General features: G+C 36.5%; 1 protein-coding gene across 1 annotated transcript in view; it reads left to right on the forward strand.

The window, feature by feature from the left end:
- Window positions 1-15,473, forward strand: part of SMC4 (structural maintenance of chromosomes 4) — a 37,149-nt gene that overhangs the window by 15,828 nt on the left and 5,848 nt on the right. Inside the window, exons 5-18 of the mRNA XM_009884411.1 lie at window positions 1,873-2,037; window positions 3,148-3,275; window positions 3,834-3,974; window positions 4,569-4,719; window positions 5,534-5,698; window positions 6,526-6,759; window positions 7,366-7,551; window positions 8,884-9,045; window positions 9,596-9,821; window positions 9,920-9,999; window positions 11,901-12,053; window positions 12,199-12,325; window positions 13,072-13,261; window positions 14,227-14,377. Of these exons, the coding sequence (XP_009882713.1) occupies window positions 1,873-2,037; window positions 3,148-3,275; window positions 3,834-3,974; window positions 4,569-4,719; window positions 5,534-5,698; window positions 6,526-6,759; window positions 7,366-7,551; window positions 8,884-9,045; window positions 9,596-9,821; window positions 9,920-9,999; window positions 11,901-12,053; window positions 12,199-12,325; window positions 13,072-13,261; window positions 14,227-14,377 (2,259 nt within the window). The remainder of the gene's footprint in view (window positions 1-1,872; window positions 2,038-3,147; window positions 3,276-3,833; window positions 3,975-4,568; window positions 4,720-5,533; window positions 5,699-6,525; window positions 6,760-7,365; window positions 7,552-8,883; window positions 9,046-9,595; window positions 9,822-9,919; window positions 10,000-11,900; window positions 12,054-12,198; window positions 12,326-13,071; window positions 13,262-14,226; window positions 14,378-15,473) is intronic.

Genomic DNA, 15,473 nt, shown 5'->3' on the forward strand with positions numbered 1-15,473 from the left:
ATGTAAGCAGAGGAAATGCTTTAATGCAAGGAGAAACAAAATAGAGACTTAGAACAATTTCACAGAAATTTAGGAAGTTACACAGTTTCCTACCGATGAGCAGTGTCTTGCTAACAGGTGGGGTTTGGTGTAGAAATCATATACTATCATTGTAAGGGAGCAAATGTGTAATTGGAGTTGTATATAACAACTGCACTTACTAGAAAACTAATTGTTTGGCTTTTTGATATGTATAAGAAATTAAGAGTTGGGTTGGGTTTTGGTTTTGGGGTTTTTTTTTTGTCTTGTCAAACCTGCTGACGCTTTTTCAGGAATAGTAATTACCAGAAAATAAAAGCTTCTACTCAGCCGAACAGTATTTACTAATTGGAAGAAAAGCATAGGGCCACTAGGTGTCATTGTATACTGAGTATGTGGAACAAAATCACTTTGGCAAAAAATTCTCGTAACTTCCTTAGCTAACACTCAAGGGTACCTTATCCTCCACTTTCTTAGCTGGCGGCAGCTCTGATTTGCAACGTTTGCCTGGGAATCCTGCCCTTTGTTGACTTCTGTGACTGTCCTTTCTGCTTCTCCAGCAGTCTCATTCATCACCCCTCTGTATGTTCTTGAGAAGTTCTTCCTCATCCATACCTTTGTAGAGACTTAGCTGTCGGCTCACGCTCAAGGAGCAGCCAACACGGACAACTACATTCTTAACTATATTTTCACTCTCTGGCTATAGACTTAGGGGTTTTTTACATACGTAGCTCAGATACTGGCATATAAATTTGATTTGGTTTTGTTTTGGTTTTTAATCTTGTCAGTTCTAAAACTAAATTAAAAACTTTAATCCAGCTTGTTATTTCATTTGTTTAAAAATCGGTCAAAAAGGCCAGTACTGGTACTCTGCAGTATTGACTATCTGTTTTACAAATAAATTGTCTCTTGTCATGTGCGTAACTATATGGGAGTTCGAAGGGTAGATACTTTTTACTCTTTGTTCTCTTTATTTAATTTTTACTGCATCTATCACGTCTATTCTTGCTCCAGATACCATTTTAATATGCTTATATTCAATTTCATGTCCTCACCTTCTGATATATGACCGTGTAACATACAAAATATAATACGCATTTTGAAAGATTCTGTGCTGCTCTGTCTCAAGTATAAAAAGTTGATAGTGGATTTTTTTGTTGTTGGCTAATGATGGCATCAGTAACAGAAACAGTCCTTGTCATTGTCTCAGTTTAATATTTCCTACTTTGTGGATTTTTTTAAAAAATGAAATTATTGTTACTACTCAGCTTAATAATTTAAAGTTAATGCTGTAAGTGAAGGAAAATTCAATGAAGGAAGCCTCATACTTAAATAATGTTTTTCTTTTTCCAACAAGGAAGTCTCAGTTGTATGAATTACAAGTCCAGTTCATCCAGCAGACATGATTTTATGGATCCTCTGTTTTCTAAAGAGAACCTTCCAGGGACTTGAATCCTGATTAAGTTACCTTAAGATCGTTGGGTGCTACATGACCTAGAGGGCATGCTTTATTCTCTTCTGCTTTTTTTAGGTTGGGGAAATACGTTTTGAATCTTTACAGAAATGAAGCAATGTTTAGACCTGAATGTTGGCTTTAGAAGAGCCACTGGGTTTTGTCCACATCACCACCATGCACTCCCTGGAGGAAATTTCTATTCGTTTTCATCTTAGTTTTCCCACATATATTGGTACTCTGAATAGTCAGTTTTGATTACTGCATTATTTTGTTCTTTTTTATATAATGCTAGAATATGGTCACATACTTGCATTCCAAAGATGTTTGTATTTTTCAGAGTACTCACCTCTTTCCCCCAGGAAAAAAAAAAAAAAAGCATAAAACTTCTCTTTTCCAAGGGGGAAGTTGAACAAATCGCAATGATGAAACCGAAAGGCCAGACTGAACATGATGAAGGCATGCTTGAATACTTGGAAGACCTGATAGGATCTGCTCGACTAAAAGAGCCTATCCAAACTCTGTGTCGCAGAGTAGAGATTCTAAATGAACAGAGAGGAGAAAAGGTGAGTCTTAGAAAGTTTTGTTTGAATTATAAATAAAAAATATGAACTTGCAACGTTTCACTATTGGATTTTGTAGCAAAACAGTTAACATAAAGACTTGGTTAAAATTTGGCACTACTCTACAAGAGTACAGAGAGTACAGAGTACAGAGAGATTTTGAGTTATCTTCATGGCATCTGCTGTTTCTCTCAATTGTAAAAGAAATGGTCAGCCAGTATCAGTTGTCCTCTTTTAAACACTTATAATGCTGTTGGCTTTCTGTTCCCAAAGGTTTGAAGGCTTGAGTTGGAACACGGAATTTTACCTGCTGAACACTCTTTGATCGTATCTGCGTGCATTAAATGCTTCGCAGACTGAATAGAGAAACAGATTATCGTTATCTGAATACGTCCAGATCGGGCTTTTTATCTGCCTGACTCGTACTGCTAAACAGCAAATAGGAGAAGTGGCAGGGAAACCTCTCCTGTGCTATGGAAAGGAGAGAGGAAGAGGGAGGCAGAGCACTGGTGAGGTGATGCACACACAGCTGTATGAGTCACAACAAAATTAGTTGTGACTCGAGCTCTGTAGATCTATTGCAGGACTTGCTTCCATAACATTTTATTTATGCATTGAGTTCTAAAAGTACTAAATAATATCAAAGTTCTTTTTACTTGCCACGACGTGTCCTTGGTAAATCCTGATATGTTGCAGACTTTTTTTAAAGGCTGGAAAGGAAAACAAGAGACCTGTAGTTGCAGGAATTAACTTAAAAGGGGCTAGTCAAAAGGTTGAAATATAGAAAAGAACAGATAAGGACTGTCTAAATATAACTCCTCTTTATTTCTCACCGATGTTTTCCTTGATTTGCCTGAGCTGTTTCTAGCATTTGTAGGACCCCTTTTTAGTTTTAAATTACTGTTTGAATTGCCCTGAAAGGACAGTCTCCACTGTGGAAATGGTGTTCTGTTATTTCAGAAAGGCTGTAGTGCTAAATTGCCTCACAGTTAATTGTTGAACACTATCTCTCCAGAGGACAAATGTGTTATGAAGGGTCTGGGTGTTTTCTCCTTATGGTTTGTTCTTCTGTTGTTCTGGCAGTAACGTCAGCTCTGACTCTGTTTTGTCTAGTTAAATAGAGTTAAAATGGTGGAAAAAGAAAAGGATGCCTTGGAAGCCGACAAAAATAAAGCTATTGAATTTCTTTGTTTGGAAAACAAAATGATTAAAGAAAAGAATCATATCTGTCAATACTATATGTAAGTACTTCTCTAAAGTTTTGATTTGGCTTTAATGTAGCAGTGTTAAACTCTGTTTCCATATCTCTGATTAGAAATATTTTGCATTTCATAACACCTGTATCAGACCTTCAAAATTTGTCGAATAGCATGTGGCTAGTGATTTTTGTTTAGAATTACGAAGTTAAAAGTTACAAAATAGAGACTGTTTTCACAAAAACCTTTAAAAAAAAAACCCCAAACAACAAAAAACCCTAAAAACACCATCACTAAAAAAAAAACCCAAAAGCCTGCTTGCCAGCTTTTACAACATAAAGTAGTCTGGCAAATTAATCTCTTCCAACTTTATACTTAAATTGAGAGAGTAGATCATGTAGAGTGTTTTCATCTGAAGTATCTAAATTGTTAGATGTCCTTGCTGTTTTGTGTTAAATTGGCAAGTTTACTCAATAATTAATATTAGGGTTTGATACTTTACATAATCACTTTGTTACACTTAAGATTGGAAATATATATTCATTCTGAATGTTAGCTTTATGGGAAAAGTGGAATTCTGGGTTTTGTGATTTCTTTTCCTAGCTATGACCTAAAGAAACGGATAAATGATACGGAAATGCAGAAAGAAAAAATTAATGAAGAAACAAAAGATATTAATGAGAAGAGTAGTAAACTTGCAGATGAAATGAAAAACAAGACTAAAGCTTTGAAAGAACTTGAAAAGTAAGTACTTTAGGTATAGATTCGTAAGCTAAAAGTACTGTGTTTTATACGTTCTGCATATGTGGTGTAAAGAGTTAGCGAGATTTTCAGACAAAGCTGTGGTAGTTGTATAGAGCAGGGGAACACCTGAGAAAGCAGAAATATACAGGTTTTTAGATACACAACCATAATGCTTAGGTACATGCGTGTTAGGTATTTTTCTCTGGTTTCCATATGAATCTCTTAGGTATAAATCGTGTTTCCCTAAAATTGATTTGTCTGGGTGCTAATCTCCAATCCAGCCACAATATTAACCTTCTCATCCTCTGAGGTCATAGTAAGATACTTGTGAGAGATGTGAATTATAAATTCTATCAAAGAAAAAATAAAACTTCTGAAAATGTGTTTAATATTGCTTTGTTAGTTGATCTCTTTCTGATGAAACATCACTTCCCTGGGAAAAATACTATGAATATAGTAGGCATTGGATGTTGTTTTTCACAAAAACTAACTGGTATTGGTTTAAATTCTATATGCTTACTTATTAAGCGAAGCTCTACTGACACTATTTTTATAGGGTATGGAATAGATTATTCTTTCTTTTTTGCCCTTCAGAAAACTTGATAAAATTACAAAGTTTGTAGAGGAAAACAAAGAAAAATTTAATCAGTTGGATCTGCAGGATGTTAAAGTAAGGGAAAAACTAAAACATGCCAAAAGCAAGGCTAAAAAACTGGAGAAGCAACTTCAAAAGGACAAAGAAAAGGTAGTGTGCACTGCAGTTTGGTTTACTTAAAGAAATGTAATTGTACTTTGTGTGAAAAAGAAGATGGAAAAATATGTTTTAATTTTTTTTTTTTAATCAGGTATTTTATGTCATTTAGATCAGCTGGGGATTTTGTTTGCAAATCACTTACTGAAAGTAATGCATGATTCTCCCTTAAACCATTGCTCATTGCACAGTTTACTATGGGAGACTGCGGCCAGCAGTACCAGGCTGTTTTCTGCCTAAAGGCAAAGTTGAAAGCTTTCCTGTTCCTTCTCAGCTCTGTTGGGAGGTCTCATGGCTTCAAAAGCGTCTTTTTATCATGCTTGTTGTGTGTTGATTACAGGAATATTGCATGTTATCACAGTTACTACCTTTTCAAAACACTTTCTTTTTTCCTGTTGCCCGAGTTAGTTTAGTTAATTTAAAGGATATATTTTACCAAGTTGGCTGTTGCCAGCTGTTAGAGAGCCTAAGTCACGCTCTGGACCAAGACTGGCCTGCTGAAAGTAGGTATTGAAGAATTAAGCCTTATTGTCATTCAAAGACTTGAGTTCTTCTGTGTAAAATTATGTTCTTTTACTGCTGTGGCTTGCTTCTCTCCGGATGGACTCTAGAACAGAACAAGCCTTGCAAATAAAATCCTGGCCTGCTAAAGCCACAGTGTATCTTAACCTATGAAAACACGTCAGCTTTATTAGGGCTTACGCTTCCTTTGACTTCCACGTAGCCGTTGAAAGGCAGGGGCTTAAAAATAAGGTGAAACTGTTTTATTTCAGTGGGAGAGGAAGTTAAAAGGCTTTTCCTTGTGTAGGTAGAAGAATGGAAAAATGTGCCTTCCAATAGTGAAAAAGTTATCAGCGAAGCAACATCTAAGAGAGAGCTTCTGGAAGAGACAAAAGAGAAAGAAGAAGAAAAACTCAAACAAGTCATGGATAGCCTTAAGAAAGAAACACAAGGACCTCAGAAAGAAAAAGAGGTTTGAACAGTTTTGACTACACTGTCTGTATTAACTGATGTATAGCTTTTACACCTACAAATGAAATGATCACGAGATAGTTATAAAATAGCATTTTACACGACAAATACCCTATTTCATGTGTTAGTGCAGAGGAACCTAACTGGGAAATTAATTTTGAATTTATAATCAAAGCTAAATCATTCTCATTAAGTTGTTTGCTTTTTATAGTGATCATGTGTCAGCCAGTATATCATTCCTATACATATATTAAGTAATTGTACACTTCCTTTATTTGAACACGCTTTCATTTTCTTCCGTCAAAATGTTTAAGCCAGTATGTTGCTCAAATAAACACATTCTGAAATGGTATGTTCCAAGTCTTTCACACAGCTCTAATCTGTTTTTGAATTCATAGACAACTACTATAACCCTTGGTTATAGGGTGGTGGCTTAGCTGGCCGATCGTTGAGCACCTGGAGGCTGGAAATGTCTCCTGTAAATTTGGGGGGATTATTTTCTGTACTTGAAAACATCTGATCTGTAATTTAGCACTATGTTGAGAAAATTGAGTGAGTAATTAAATGGAGAAAGTGGTACAAAGCTTGTATGAAAATGTTCTATGACAATTGCCCGATTTCTTTACAATTATGAAAAATGCCTTATGCAATTTCCATACAGAATATGTTAATAAATGAATAAATACCTCTAGATACCGTAACTGTTCTGCTGAGAGGAGAGCTGGTAGAAGAACAAGCCCGTTTGCTCTTTTTCTTTCATATAGTGTGATTGATGTAATAAATCTCCCAGTTGTCTGTGTTTAGTTGTAACACTGTCCATTTTTGCAGCGCAAAGAGAAAGAGCTTATGGAGTTCAGTAAAGCAGTGAATGAAGCACGTTCGAAGATGGATGTAGCCCAGTCAGAGCTCGATATCTATCTCAGTCGTCACAATAATGCTGTGTCTCAGCTAAATCAGGCAAAGGAAGCTCTGATGAATGCTTCAGAAACCCTTAAGGAAAGGAAAGCTGCTATCAAAGATATAGGGATAAAATTACCTCAAGCTGAACAGGAATTAAAGGAGGTGAGGCTTAACTTTCATATATAATTTCTTTGAGTTACAACACAATGTTGCAACACATAAACCAAAGTTCCACTGTGTGTTAGCAATAACTGTGGTGAAAATAAATGAAAAACTGCCTCCAGTTTTTCATTAACACTTAAAAATTATATTCTAATACTCACTTAACTGGGGAAGTAAGTGTTTGATTTCAAAATTACTTTAGCTTAAGCAAATGTTAACATTAAGCACTGAAAATTAAATCCTATATATTCCTGCAAGGGAATCAGTTTAAATATCATACTGAGACGTGTTAAAATAAATAAACGGTTATGTTTTGATGTTCTTTTGAATTTCACTTCATGCTCTTCTCTTATTCCCCAAAGAAAAAAAAATAATCCCACTACCTTGTCCCAAGCCTGATTCATGAATTCATGAGCTGTTGTATTTGTGTCACAGTGTGCTAAATACTAGCTGAAGTGTATCCAAATACCAGCCTTTCCTCTGGTAAATGGCTGCTCTTCTGCTTTTCAGTGGCTGGTTTCATTGCCTGCACAATCATGAATCTAAGACTCCCTGAATACAGTAGTTTTTGTGAGGCTAAGATAATGTCTGTCTCCTAACCGTTAGAAAGAGAAGGAGCTTGAGAAGCTGCAAAGACAAGAATCGGATGCTAAGAATCTTGTTCGAAACCTGCGTCAAAAAGTAGAAGAAGCCCGAAGTTCTTTAGCACAGAGTCGCAGTCGAGGAAAAGTGCTTGAGGCTCTGCTTCAGCAGAAGAAATCTGGAAATATTCCTGGGTTATACGGAAGACTGGTAAGTTTTAAAAGGCTATTCTACTTTTAGTCTTAAACTTTATGGGAACAGAATGGGGTATCTGTAATTGAGTGAAAGGTAGAATTCCTCACTCCTCTGGTGCTATTCATTTGGACAGCAGAGTTGCAAATCCTGTGGACTTGCTATACATTAAATAGAAGATTGTTGAAGTTCCTCTGCTCGGTACTAAGGAAAGGCAATGGCTATAAAAACTGCCATGAAACTTAAAAAAAAATCTTCCAACTTGTATATGACTGAATGTGGAACTGTACACATTATTTAATTTTTTTTGCTTCAAAATTTATAAAATTTGGTAATCTCTTTGCTGTTTGTTTCCTCTTGGTTTACTTGCATACATGTCAAATCAGAAAGAGCATTATCGTTTCAGAAGACCAAGGAAAGATATTTCATAGCAAAGTATTGAGTGTTATCAGTTCTTTCCAAGCAGTGTTGATTTAAAGTTCTGAAAATCTGCAGCTGAGTTCTGCATTTCTTTTTTTGCTAGCACTGAACAATACACGCCTATCAGTGTATGTGTAACAGTGCTGTTTTTCTGTTCTGCAATTTTCTCTTTTTTCCCCACCTGCTGATCCAAGGAGAAGTATGTCTGCTTCAGAAAACTCAGTTTATTTAGTGTATGTGTATTTAAAAAGTGTGTGTATGGATTTATTAAAAAAGGATAAAGTTCAAACAGCAGCAGAGCACTGTCTAGCACAGCTGGCATGCATTTTGTCTCGTGCTCTGTTATCACTTGCCACAGAGAGGAGTGTGAGGTTAATCTGTTCTTGGATAGCTCGCTGTTGGCTGTGCACGCTCTTTTTATCTGCAGATACACAGGAGTTTTTCAAAGATGATGAATTACCCCTGTACCCCGTTTTTCAGATCAGCACAGGACAGCACGCACAAGTCTATGACTTGCTGGGTCCCACCAGCTGACCGTACACAGAACACATTAACGATTTTGGTAGGCCAGACTGCCTCACTAAAATGCTGGCATATAAAATTTGACATTTGTCTACAGAAAATAAATCAAGGCTACCACATTGCTCTACAAGAAGCACCACTTTTGAAGCTCTAAGTATATGAATTTCTACCGTGGAAACAAGTACGTTAGAAATACGTCAATAGCAGCGTGCAGGAGAAGACAGGGGTGGTATTATTTTACAAATTCTAATTAAGGTTTAAGTTCTTTCACAGAAAAATATTTTATAAATAGTTTTCATCTCATTTCACTTTGTGTAAAGCTTTTGTCATTTATTTCTTAATACCATGACAAAATTTTGATTCCAAACTAATCGGTGTACTTCTGCCTCCTCCCTCCTCAATTACTAGGGAGACTTGGGAACTATTGATGAAAAGTTCGATGTCGCTATTTCATCGTGTTGTGGTTCCTTAGACCACATTGTTGTTGATACGATTGATACTGCACAGCAATGTGTGAATTTCTTAAAGGCAGGAAGAATTGGGGTTGCCACATTTATAGCCCTGGACAAAGTAAGTACTAGCGCTTCGGCAGACCAAATTGTTGATTTACCCTAATGTGCACAGTATTAATACTGTGTATGTATAATGTATTAATATGCATGTGTTATATATTAATATCTTACACTGTATATGTATTAGTACAGGTAAAGCTAAGATAGAAAATGTTTTAATAGGCTGTTGGTGCCTTAGAATATTCTACTAGCAAATGATAACGTTTACTTAGAGAATTACAAGGCTTTTTAGATACCTATATTTGTACAACCAATGTTTGGTGTGTCTTTTATATTTTTATATTTAGAATTTTTAAGAAATTGGCTAATTGAATAATTCAAATAATCTAGTAACTGCAAACTATGAAAACTATGAAAGAGAATACTGAGTTATCAGTGAGTTTTTAATTATAGTGGATGTAAGCAGAGATCCCCAAGGAAAGAAGCTTTGCTGTTAATTGCAGTACGATTCATTTGCTTTAGAGCCTTAACGTACCTTAGAATAATGAAATGACCTCATAATTTATCTGAAAGAATCTCTCATTCATTTATTAACATTTTTGATGTAGATGACTGTTTGGGAAAAAAGAATGGAAAAAATTCCAACTCCTGAAAATACTCCTCGGTTGTTTGACCTGGTGAAAGTAGAAGAGGAGAAGGTTCTCCCGGCTTTTTACTTTGCGTTACGTGATACCCTAGTAGCTAATAACTTGGAAGAAGGTACCAGAGTAGCATTCCAAAGCAATAAAAGATGGAGGGTGGTAACCCTAAAAGGACACATCATTGAACAGTCAGGTATTTAAGTGCAAACTTGCAATTATATTTTAAGCACTTTGTAGATGATATCTAAGCACAAAAAGCTCACAAACTTCTTTTAATCTCTTTTACTTTAGGAACAATGATTGGCGGCGGGAGTAAAATAATGAAGGGCAGAATGCGTTCCTCGTTTCTAATGGATGTTTCAGAGGAAGAGGTTAGTACATGATCTTAATTAAAAGTGGAATTTCGGCAAAGTTCCTTATGTTTTGGCAGTTCTTACACACATGTGCTGTGTCCTTTTAAATCGGCGTGAGTAGTCCGCAATCTGTGATGCAAGATACATTAACAGGGATTTAAAGTTCACAAGGTTATCATAGGTTATATTGCTCTTAAGTGCATTTGTTCACAGCCCAGCTATCATCTGCCTATTTAATTTTTAGTCTCATAGTGCCACCTTTGATAGCTTGGCAACTGGTTGAAGGTAGGGATGAGAACATGGAAGATAGTGATCATAAGGAACCATTGAGCTGCCAAGCAGTATACACAGACCTCAGCAGCAAGAAAAGTCAGGTTTGGTCCTTCATTTTAAGTCCTTGTGAGACTTGTCAGGGAGCATCAGAGCTTTCCTTCTAATCTGAATTTCAAGAATATTTTGGAATACCGAGATACCGCTTGCTTTTCTTCTGAATTCTTTTAGGTTTTAGTCTGTAGTTTTATTTAGTGTGGATGTAGCCCGTGTCCTTTTTGTCCAGTAACTGCTCATCAACTTAACTGAGATCAAACTGTCTTCAAGAAGACAACTCCCCTGTGGAACTGACAAGTAAATGGTGGCTCCTGACATCGGTCCTCTCTCTGCAGGAGAAGGAACTTCTGCTCTTTAGGAATGAGAGCTATAAGCCAACACAGGGGTTGAATATTTGCTTACCACTAAGGACACAGAAACAGTAGTTAGTATTTTTTAGGTGAAAATACTTTCAAATTGGAGAACTTAAAATGAAGCTCAACTTTAAAGTTCTCTCTATCTGATTTATCTGGTGGAGGAGATAACCATGTCACCACCTTTGCTGTCATTGCTGATGTTTCTGCACTTCTTAGTTTTATCACTGAGAGGTTAAAATATATATCTATTCTTTTCTCTGTCTTATGTATTTTCATCTTCACTCGGCTTGGAATACAGGATTGCATTGGCTAAGAAAAGATGAAATTCTGCAAACCCTGGAGGGTTTGACATAGAACTCCTCTTTGTCAAACCTGTTCAGATAATGCTGTACTTGCAGAGAACGAATGAACTGACCTCACGGATAAAGTGTTACTGCCCTAGCCTTGTAAAGGGTCAATAAATACATAAGGCAGCTCATATTTAGGTCTTACTGATAAGGGACTGTGCTATTTCTTGTCTTCACACTTTAGATTTATTCGTTGTTCTCTCCAAGAGACAGGCTTATGTACTGTTTTCTGTTTGGCCTATGAGAGATACTGTGGCACTCGATAAAGATGAGGAGCTATAACTGAATTTCTCCATTTTCAAGAGTTTTGGCTCTGTACCTGTCTAGCATAGTTCTCCAGGCAGAACAAGTATATTCATATCTGCACCTGTTAGACAGTTCTCTCTATGTAAAAACAGCAAATGGGCTGAGATCTGAAATGTATCTGTATTCCTTCTGCTCTTGAAGGCGAATTGCAAGACTTGGCGGCTTGACCAGTTACTCCTTGCAAAAGCTTGTCTGCCTAATGCCAGATTACCGCAGAAACCAGCGAGCCTCAAATCTTACCTATAGTAGAAATGGCTTTTTTGGTTTCTGCTTTCAGTACTGACTTAAGCCTTTCAACCTTAATGCAGGTTTATTTCCTTAAAACAATTCTCCGTTACAAGCTATTTTAACAGGGATTCTTCAGCTTACTTTTTCTTATGCTTGCTCCTCTTCTTTTGCACTATTATAATTGATCTTCTCAGCAGTCAGCCTCCATATTCTGCCCTGCTACAGCAAATTTTCAAGTTTTTACTCCACTTTCTTGTGTTTTAAGAGATCGTAGACTGCCGAGCACACGAATGAGATCTTGCTTTGGTTTGTAGTGGCGACACTGGGCGAGTGATCCTATCTCATTTTTATGTAGGTCAGTAAAATGGAATCTCAACTGCAGAAGGATTCTAAAAGAGCAGTACAGTACGAAGAAGAGAAATTACAACTTGAAGAAGCCATAAGAAAACTGCACCAAGAAGTTCAGGAAATGAGAAATACTTTAGAAAAGTATACAGCAAGTATCCAGGTGAACACATTTGTTATTGAGGCACTCTCTGGCTTCTCCATGAATGTGCAGGGGGATAACTTCTCAGCCTCAGCTTAATAGTTCGTGTTAGTATCAAGGATCTTTTTTAAAGTACAGGATTCTAACATAGTTGTGTTTTCTGTAGAATTTATCTGACCAAGAAATTCATCTAAAAGCCCAAGTTAAGGAACTTGAAGCAAACGTAATTGCTACTGCTCCGGACAAAAACAAACAAAAGGAATTGGAAAAAGTCCTTAACAGTTATAAAAAAGGTACATTTTGTGGAGAGGGGATTAAACATAAAAAGTCATATTCTTTTACTAATACAGGAATGAGTGGTTACAGCTTTGTTCTTTCAGATTACCAGCACATCTCTCTGGAGAGATGGCTGCCTTCCACCTTTCAAAGCTCTGCTTTACCCCTTCTGTCCCCAAAAGGAAATTCTAAACCTGCAGCAAACTTGGTGTGGGATTTTTTTGTTTATTTTGCCCTTAAAAAACTAAGGTGCTAAGTTGTTTAATTTTTGGAAGCTGTTCAAGTTATTAAGATGGTTTTGTTGAGTTTTAAGTATAAGCTAAACAAGGAAACTACCTCAAAGGTAGAGTTGGTTCTTTTTATTCAGCATGTAATGCCAGCTAATGAGCAACAGTTAGTGGCCAGTTCTTACAATTTAACCCCTTTGAGAATCTTCCCATTAAATAAACGCAAAGACTGAGCTTGGAAGAGCTTCTTGTGTACTATCTCATGTATTTAAGTACTCTATATACATTAAGTAATCTAATCAAAATTTTTGGTGGCCAAAAAAGCTTAGGTAGTATAATAGTGTCAGAAGGATGTGGGTGGTATTCCTCTTTTTCCCACAGTGAAAAAACCAAACAACATTTTTCACAGTGTAAAGAACAGTACTCAATATAGTAATACGGCAGAGCTTTTTATGACTTAAATCTTGATGCATTGCATCAGTCCAGTGTTCCTAGGGACAGCGTAATGACCTTAACTCGATTTCGTTTATTGACAGATTATGAGTGCGTTGCTGAGAAAGCTGGCAAAATGGAAAATGAAGTTAAACGATTACATAACCTCATAATTGAGATCAATAATCATAAACTAAAAACACAACAAGACAAACTTGATAAGATCAACAAAGAAATAGATGAATGTACTTCAACTATTACTAAAGCCCAAGTGGCAGTCAAGACTGCGGACAGGTACAGTAGTGCTCTGCGGTGAAGCTTTAGGCTGTAATTGCGTATTGCTGCGATCTGCATTAGGTGACAGTCAGACCTTTCCGGGGGGATTGTCAGGCTCGAGGAGATGGTTCTCACCTCTTCCTGGCTAGAGGAAAACCAGAGGGAGAAGGTCGTAACCTTTTTCTCTAAACTGATTTATTTATCTCAACCTGAGACTGGTTCTTTTTTAAGAACCATAATCTTTGTTAATTAGTGTGCCTTACAGGCAAAGGATCAGAGACGTAGAAAGCTTAGCGAGACCTGAGCAAGGAGACGCACGTCAGTCTTCAAATGCCTGTACCTGTTGGCATCAGTGCCCGCGGGACACTCGCTGGTTTTAAGTAGTCTCCATAGATTAAAAATCCCATGATCTTAAAATCTCAATTTGCAGTTGCGTATCTAATACTAAATGTTGTTTGTGTCAAGGAGGTAAAGGGAAGTAAAATTTTGTAGTTTCTAATAGGTAGTTTAAAAATCACGTTTAATCAGTATTTTTCTGCTAATGTTTGCCTATCACTAAAATGCACCATTTCAGGATAAAGATTCAAAATAGCACTTCATTGCCGTGCAGTGGAGCAGTTCAGATCTGAAGGGACTAATTTTATTATGAGGCAGGTCAGGAAATAAAATGTGATTTTTTTTTTAATGTTAGCTTAACAATACCTAATGACTATTTAGAACAAACGTCAAAACTGTCTCTGAAAGAACAAATTAAGTCATTTAACGAGGCCTGTCTGCTATATGTTTTAGGAAGACGGCTTTGTTTTACTTGGATATCCCAGGAGTGTGAGAGTTCATGCATAAATTCAATAAATATAAAAATCACTTCCTCTTTGGTTGGCAATAGCTGGTGAACAATCTTTAAAGTAAGATTGTGTTTCTAGATAATCTTATATCATATTTGCACTCACATGAGGTTTACAAACATCTCCGTACCCATGCAGAAGCCTGAAAAAATCAGAAGAGTCTGTTCTTCGCACGGAGAAGGAAATTGAAAGTAACGACAAAGAAATTAAAGACTTAACAGAAGAGCTGGCTGTGCTAGAAGACAAAGCTACTGAGGTTATGAATGACTGCAAGCAAGCTGAAGTAAGCGTCCTGTTAATTTAGTGTATTTCTTCATAGAGGAGGCAGTCTGGGAAAGAAATTTTAGATGATAGTTGTTGTGTCAGAGTTGTCCTGATGGCTGACGTCTGTTACCCTTCGTCTTCAGCCGTTCCAGCAGGCCAAGCAAGGGCTTGCACTAGCTGATAGTACCTTCATTTAAAAAAAAAAAAGCCATTTAAGCCTCAGACATGACAATGCTCATCTAAAGTATCTTTTTTTTTTCTCAGTTACTTTGCTACTCATCCTCCAAAAATTCACATAGGGATAAAATGGCAAAGAACGTTCTTTTCTGTGTCCGGTGATACATTGTGTGCGTTCGTGCAAAAGTAATAATTTTGTTTAATCATTAATCAAAGTTGACCTTTAAATATAGATGCTGGGGGGAAAACAATTAGAATAAAACAGTCCTAGAATAAGCAGTTTGGTCTTACGGTAAACTCGGGGTGATGAGTTATATATTTTTATTATGTCCTAGTTATATCCTTCTGTTCTATTCTTATGCAAATTGTGTTGTGCAGCTGCAGAGTGACATTCCATGATGGTCAGGGAATGGGAACGGTGTATTTTTTTTATACTTACCTGGAAATATATCGTGACCCAATTTTCTGAAGCTAAGAAAAATCTTAAACCAAGTTTCCCCAAAGAAATTACTGCTTAAAACTTGCTTAAAAATAATTTTTTTTTCCAGTTATGTGAGACTTTTGTTTCTAGATTTATGTATGAGAGAGTGAAAACAACCACGATGGCTGAAATTCTTCCAGATAAAGCTGTTTGTTTGAGGCAGTCTTTCTGTAAAAGTGCCTTTTAGTTGAAAACATCCGAGTGTAGGACTCGTTTAATCCAGATCTGGAATGAAAATATAAACTGCAGCATATTTTCAGTCATTCCAGAATTCAGGGACCTGGTTAATCTAAATAGAAGAATATCTGTTTGTTTACATCAGTCCCTGGGATTGTGGAGAATAAGTTCTATGAATAATATAGCAAAAACAAATCTATAACCGGAGAAAGTGGTAACTTTTTTGTAGACAACTGATTAATACACTTTTTTTTGATCTTTTATGTTTAGGAAACGTTGCCAGCAG

The sequence above is a fragment of the Charadrius vociferus genome, unplaced genomic scaffold, assembly GCF_000708025.1.
Source record: "Charadrius vociferus isolate BGI_N301 unplaced genomic scaffold, ASM70802v2 scaffold104, whole genome shotgun sequence".
Taxonomy (NCBI): Eukaryota; Metazoa; Chordata; class Aves; order Charadriiformes; family Charadriidae; genus Charadrius; species Charadrius vociferus.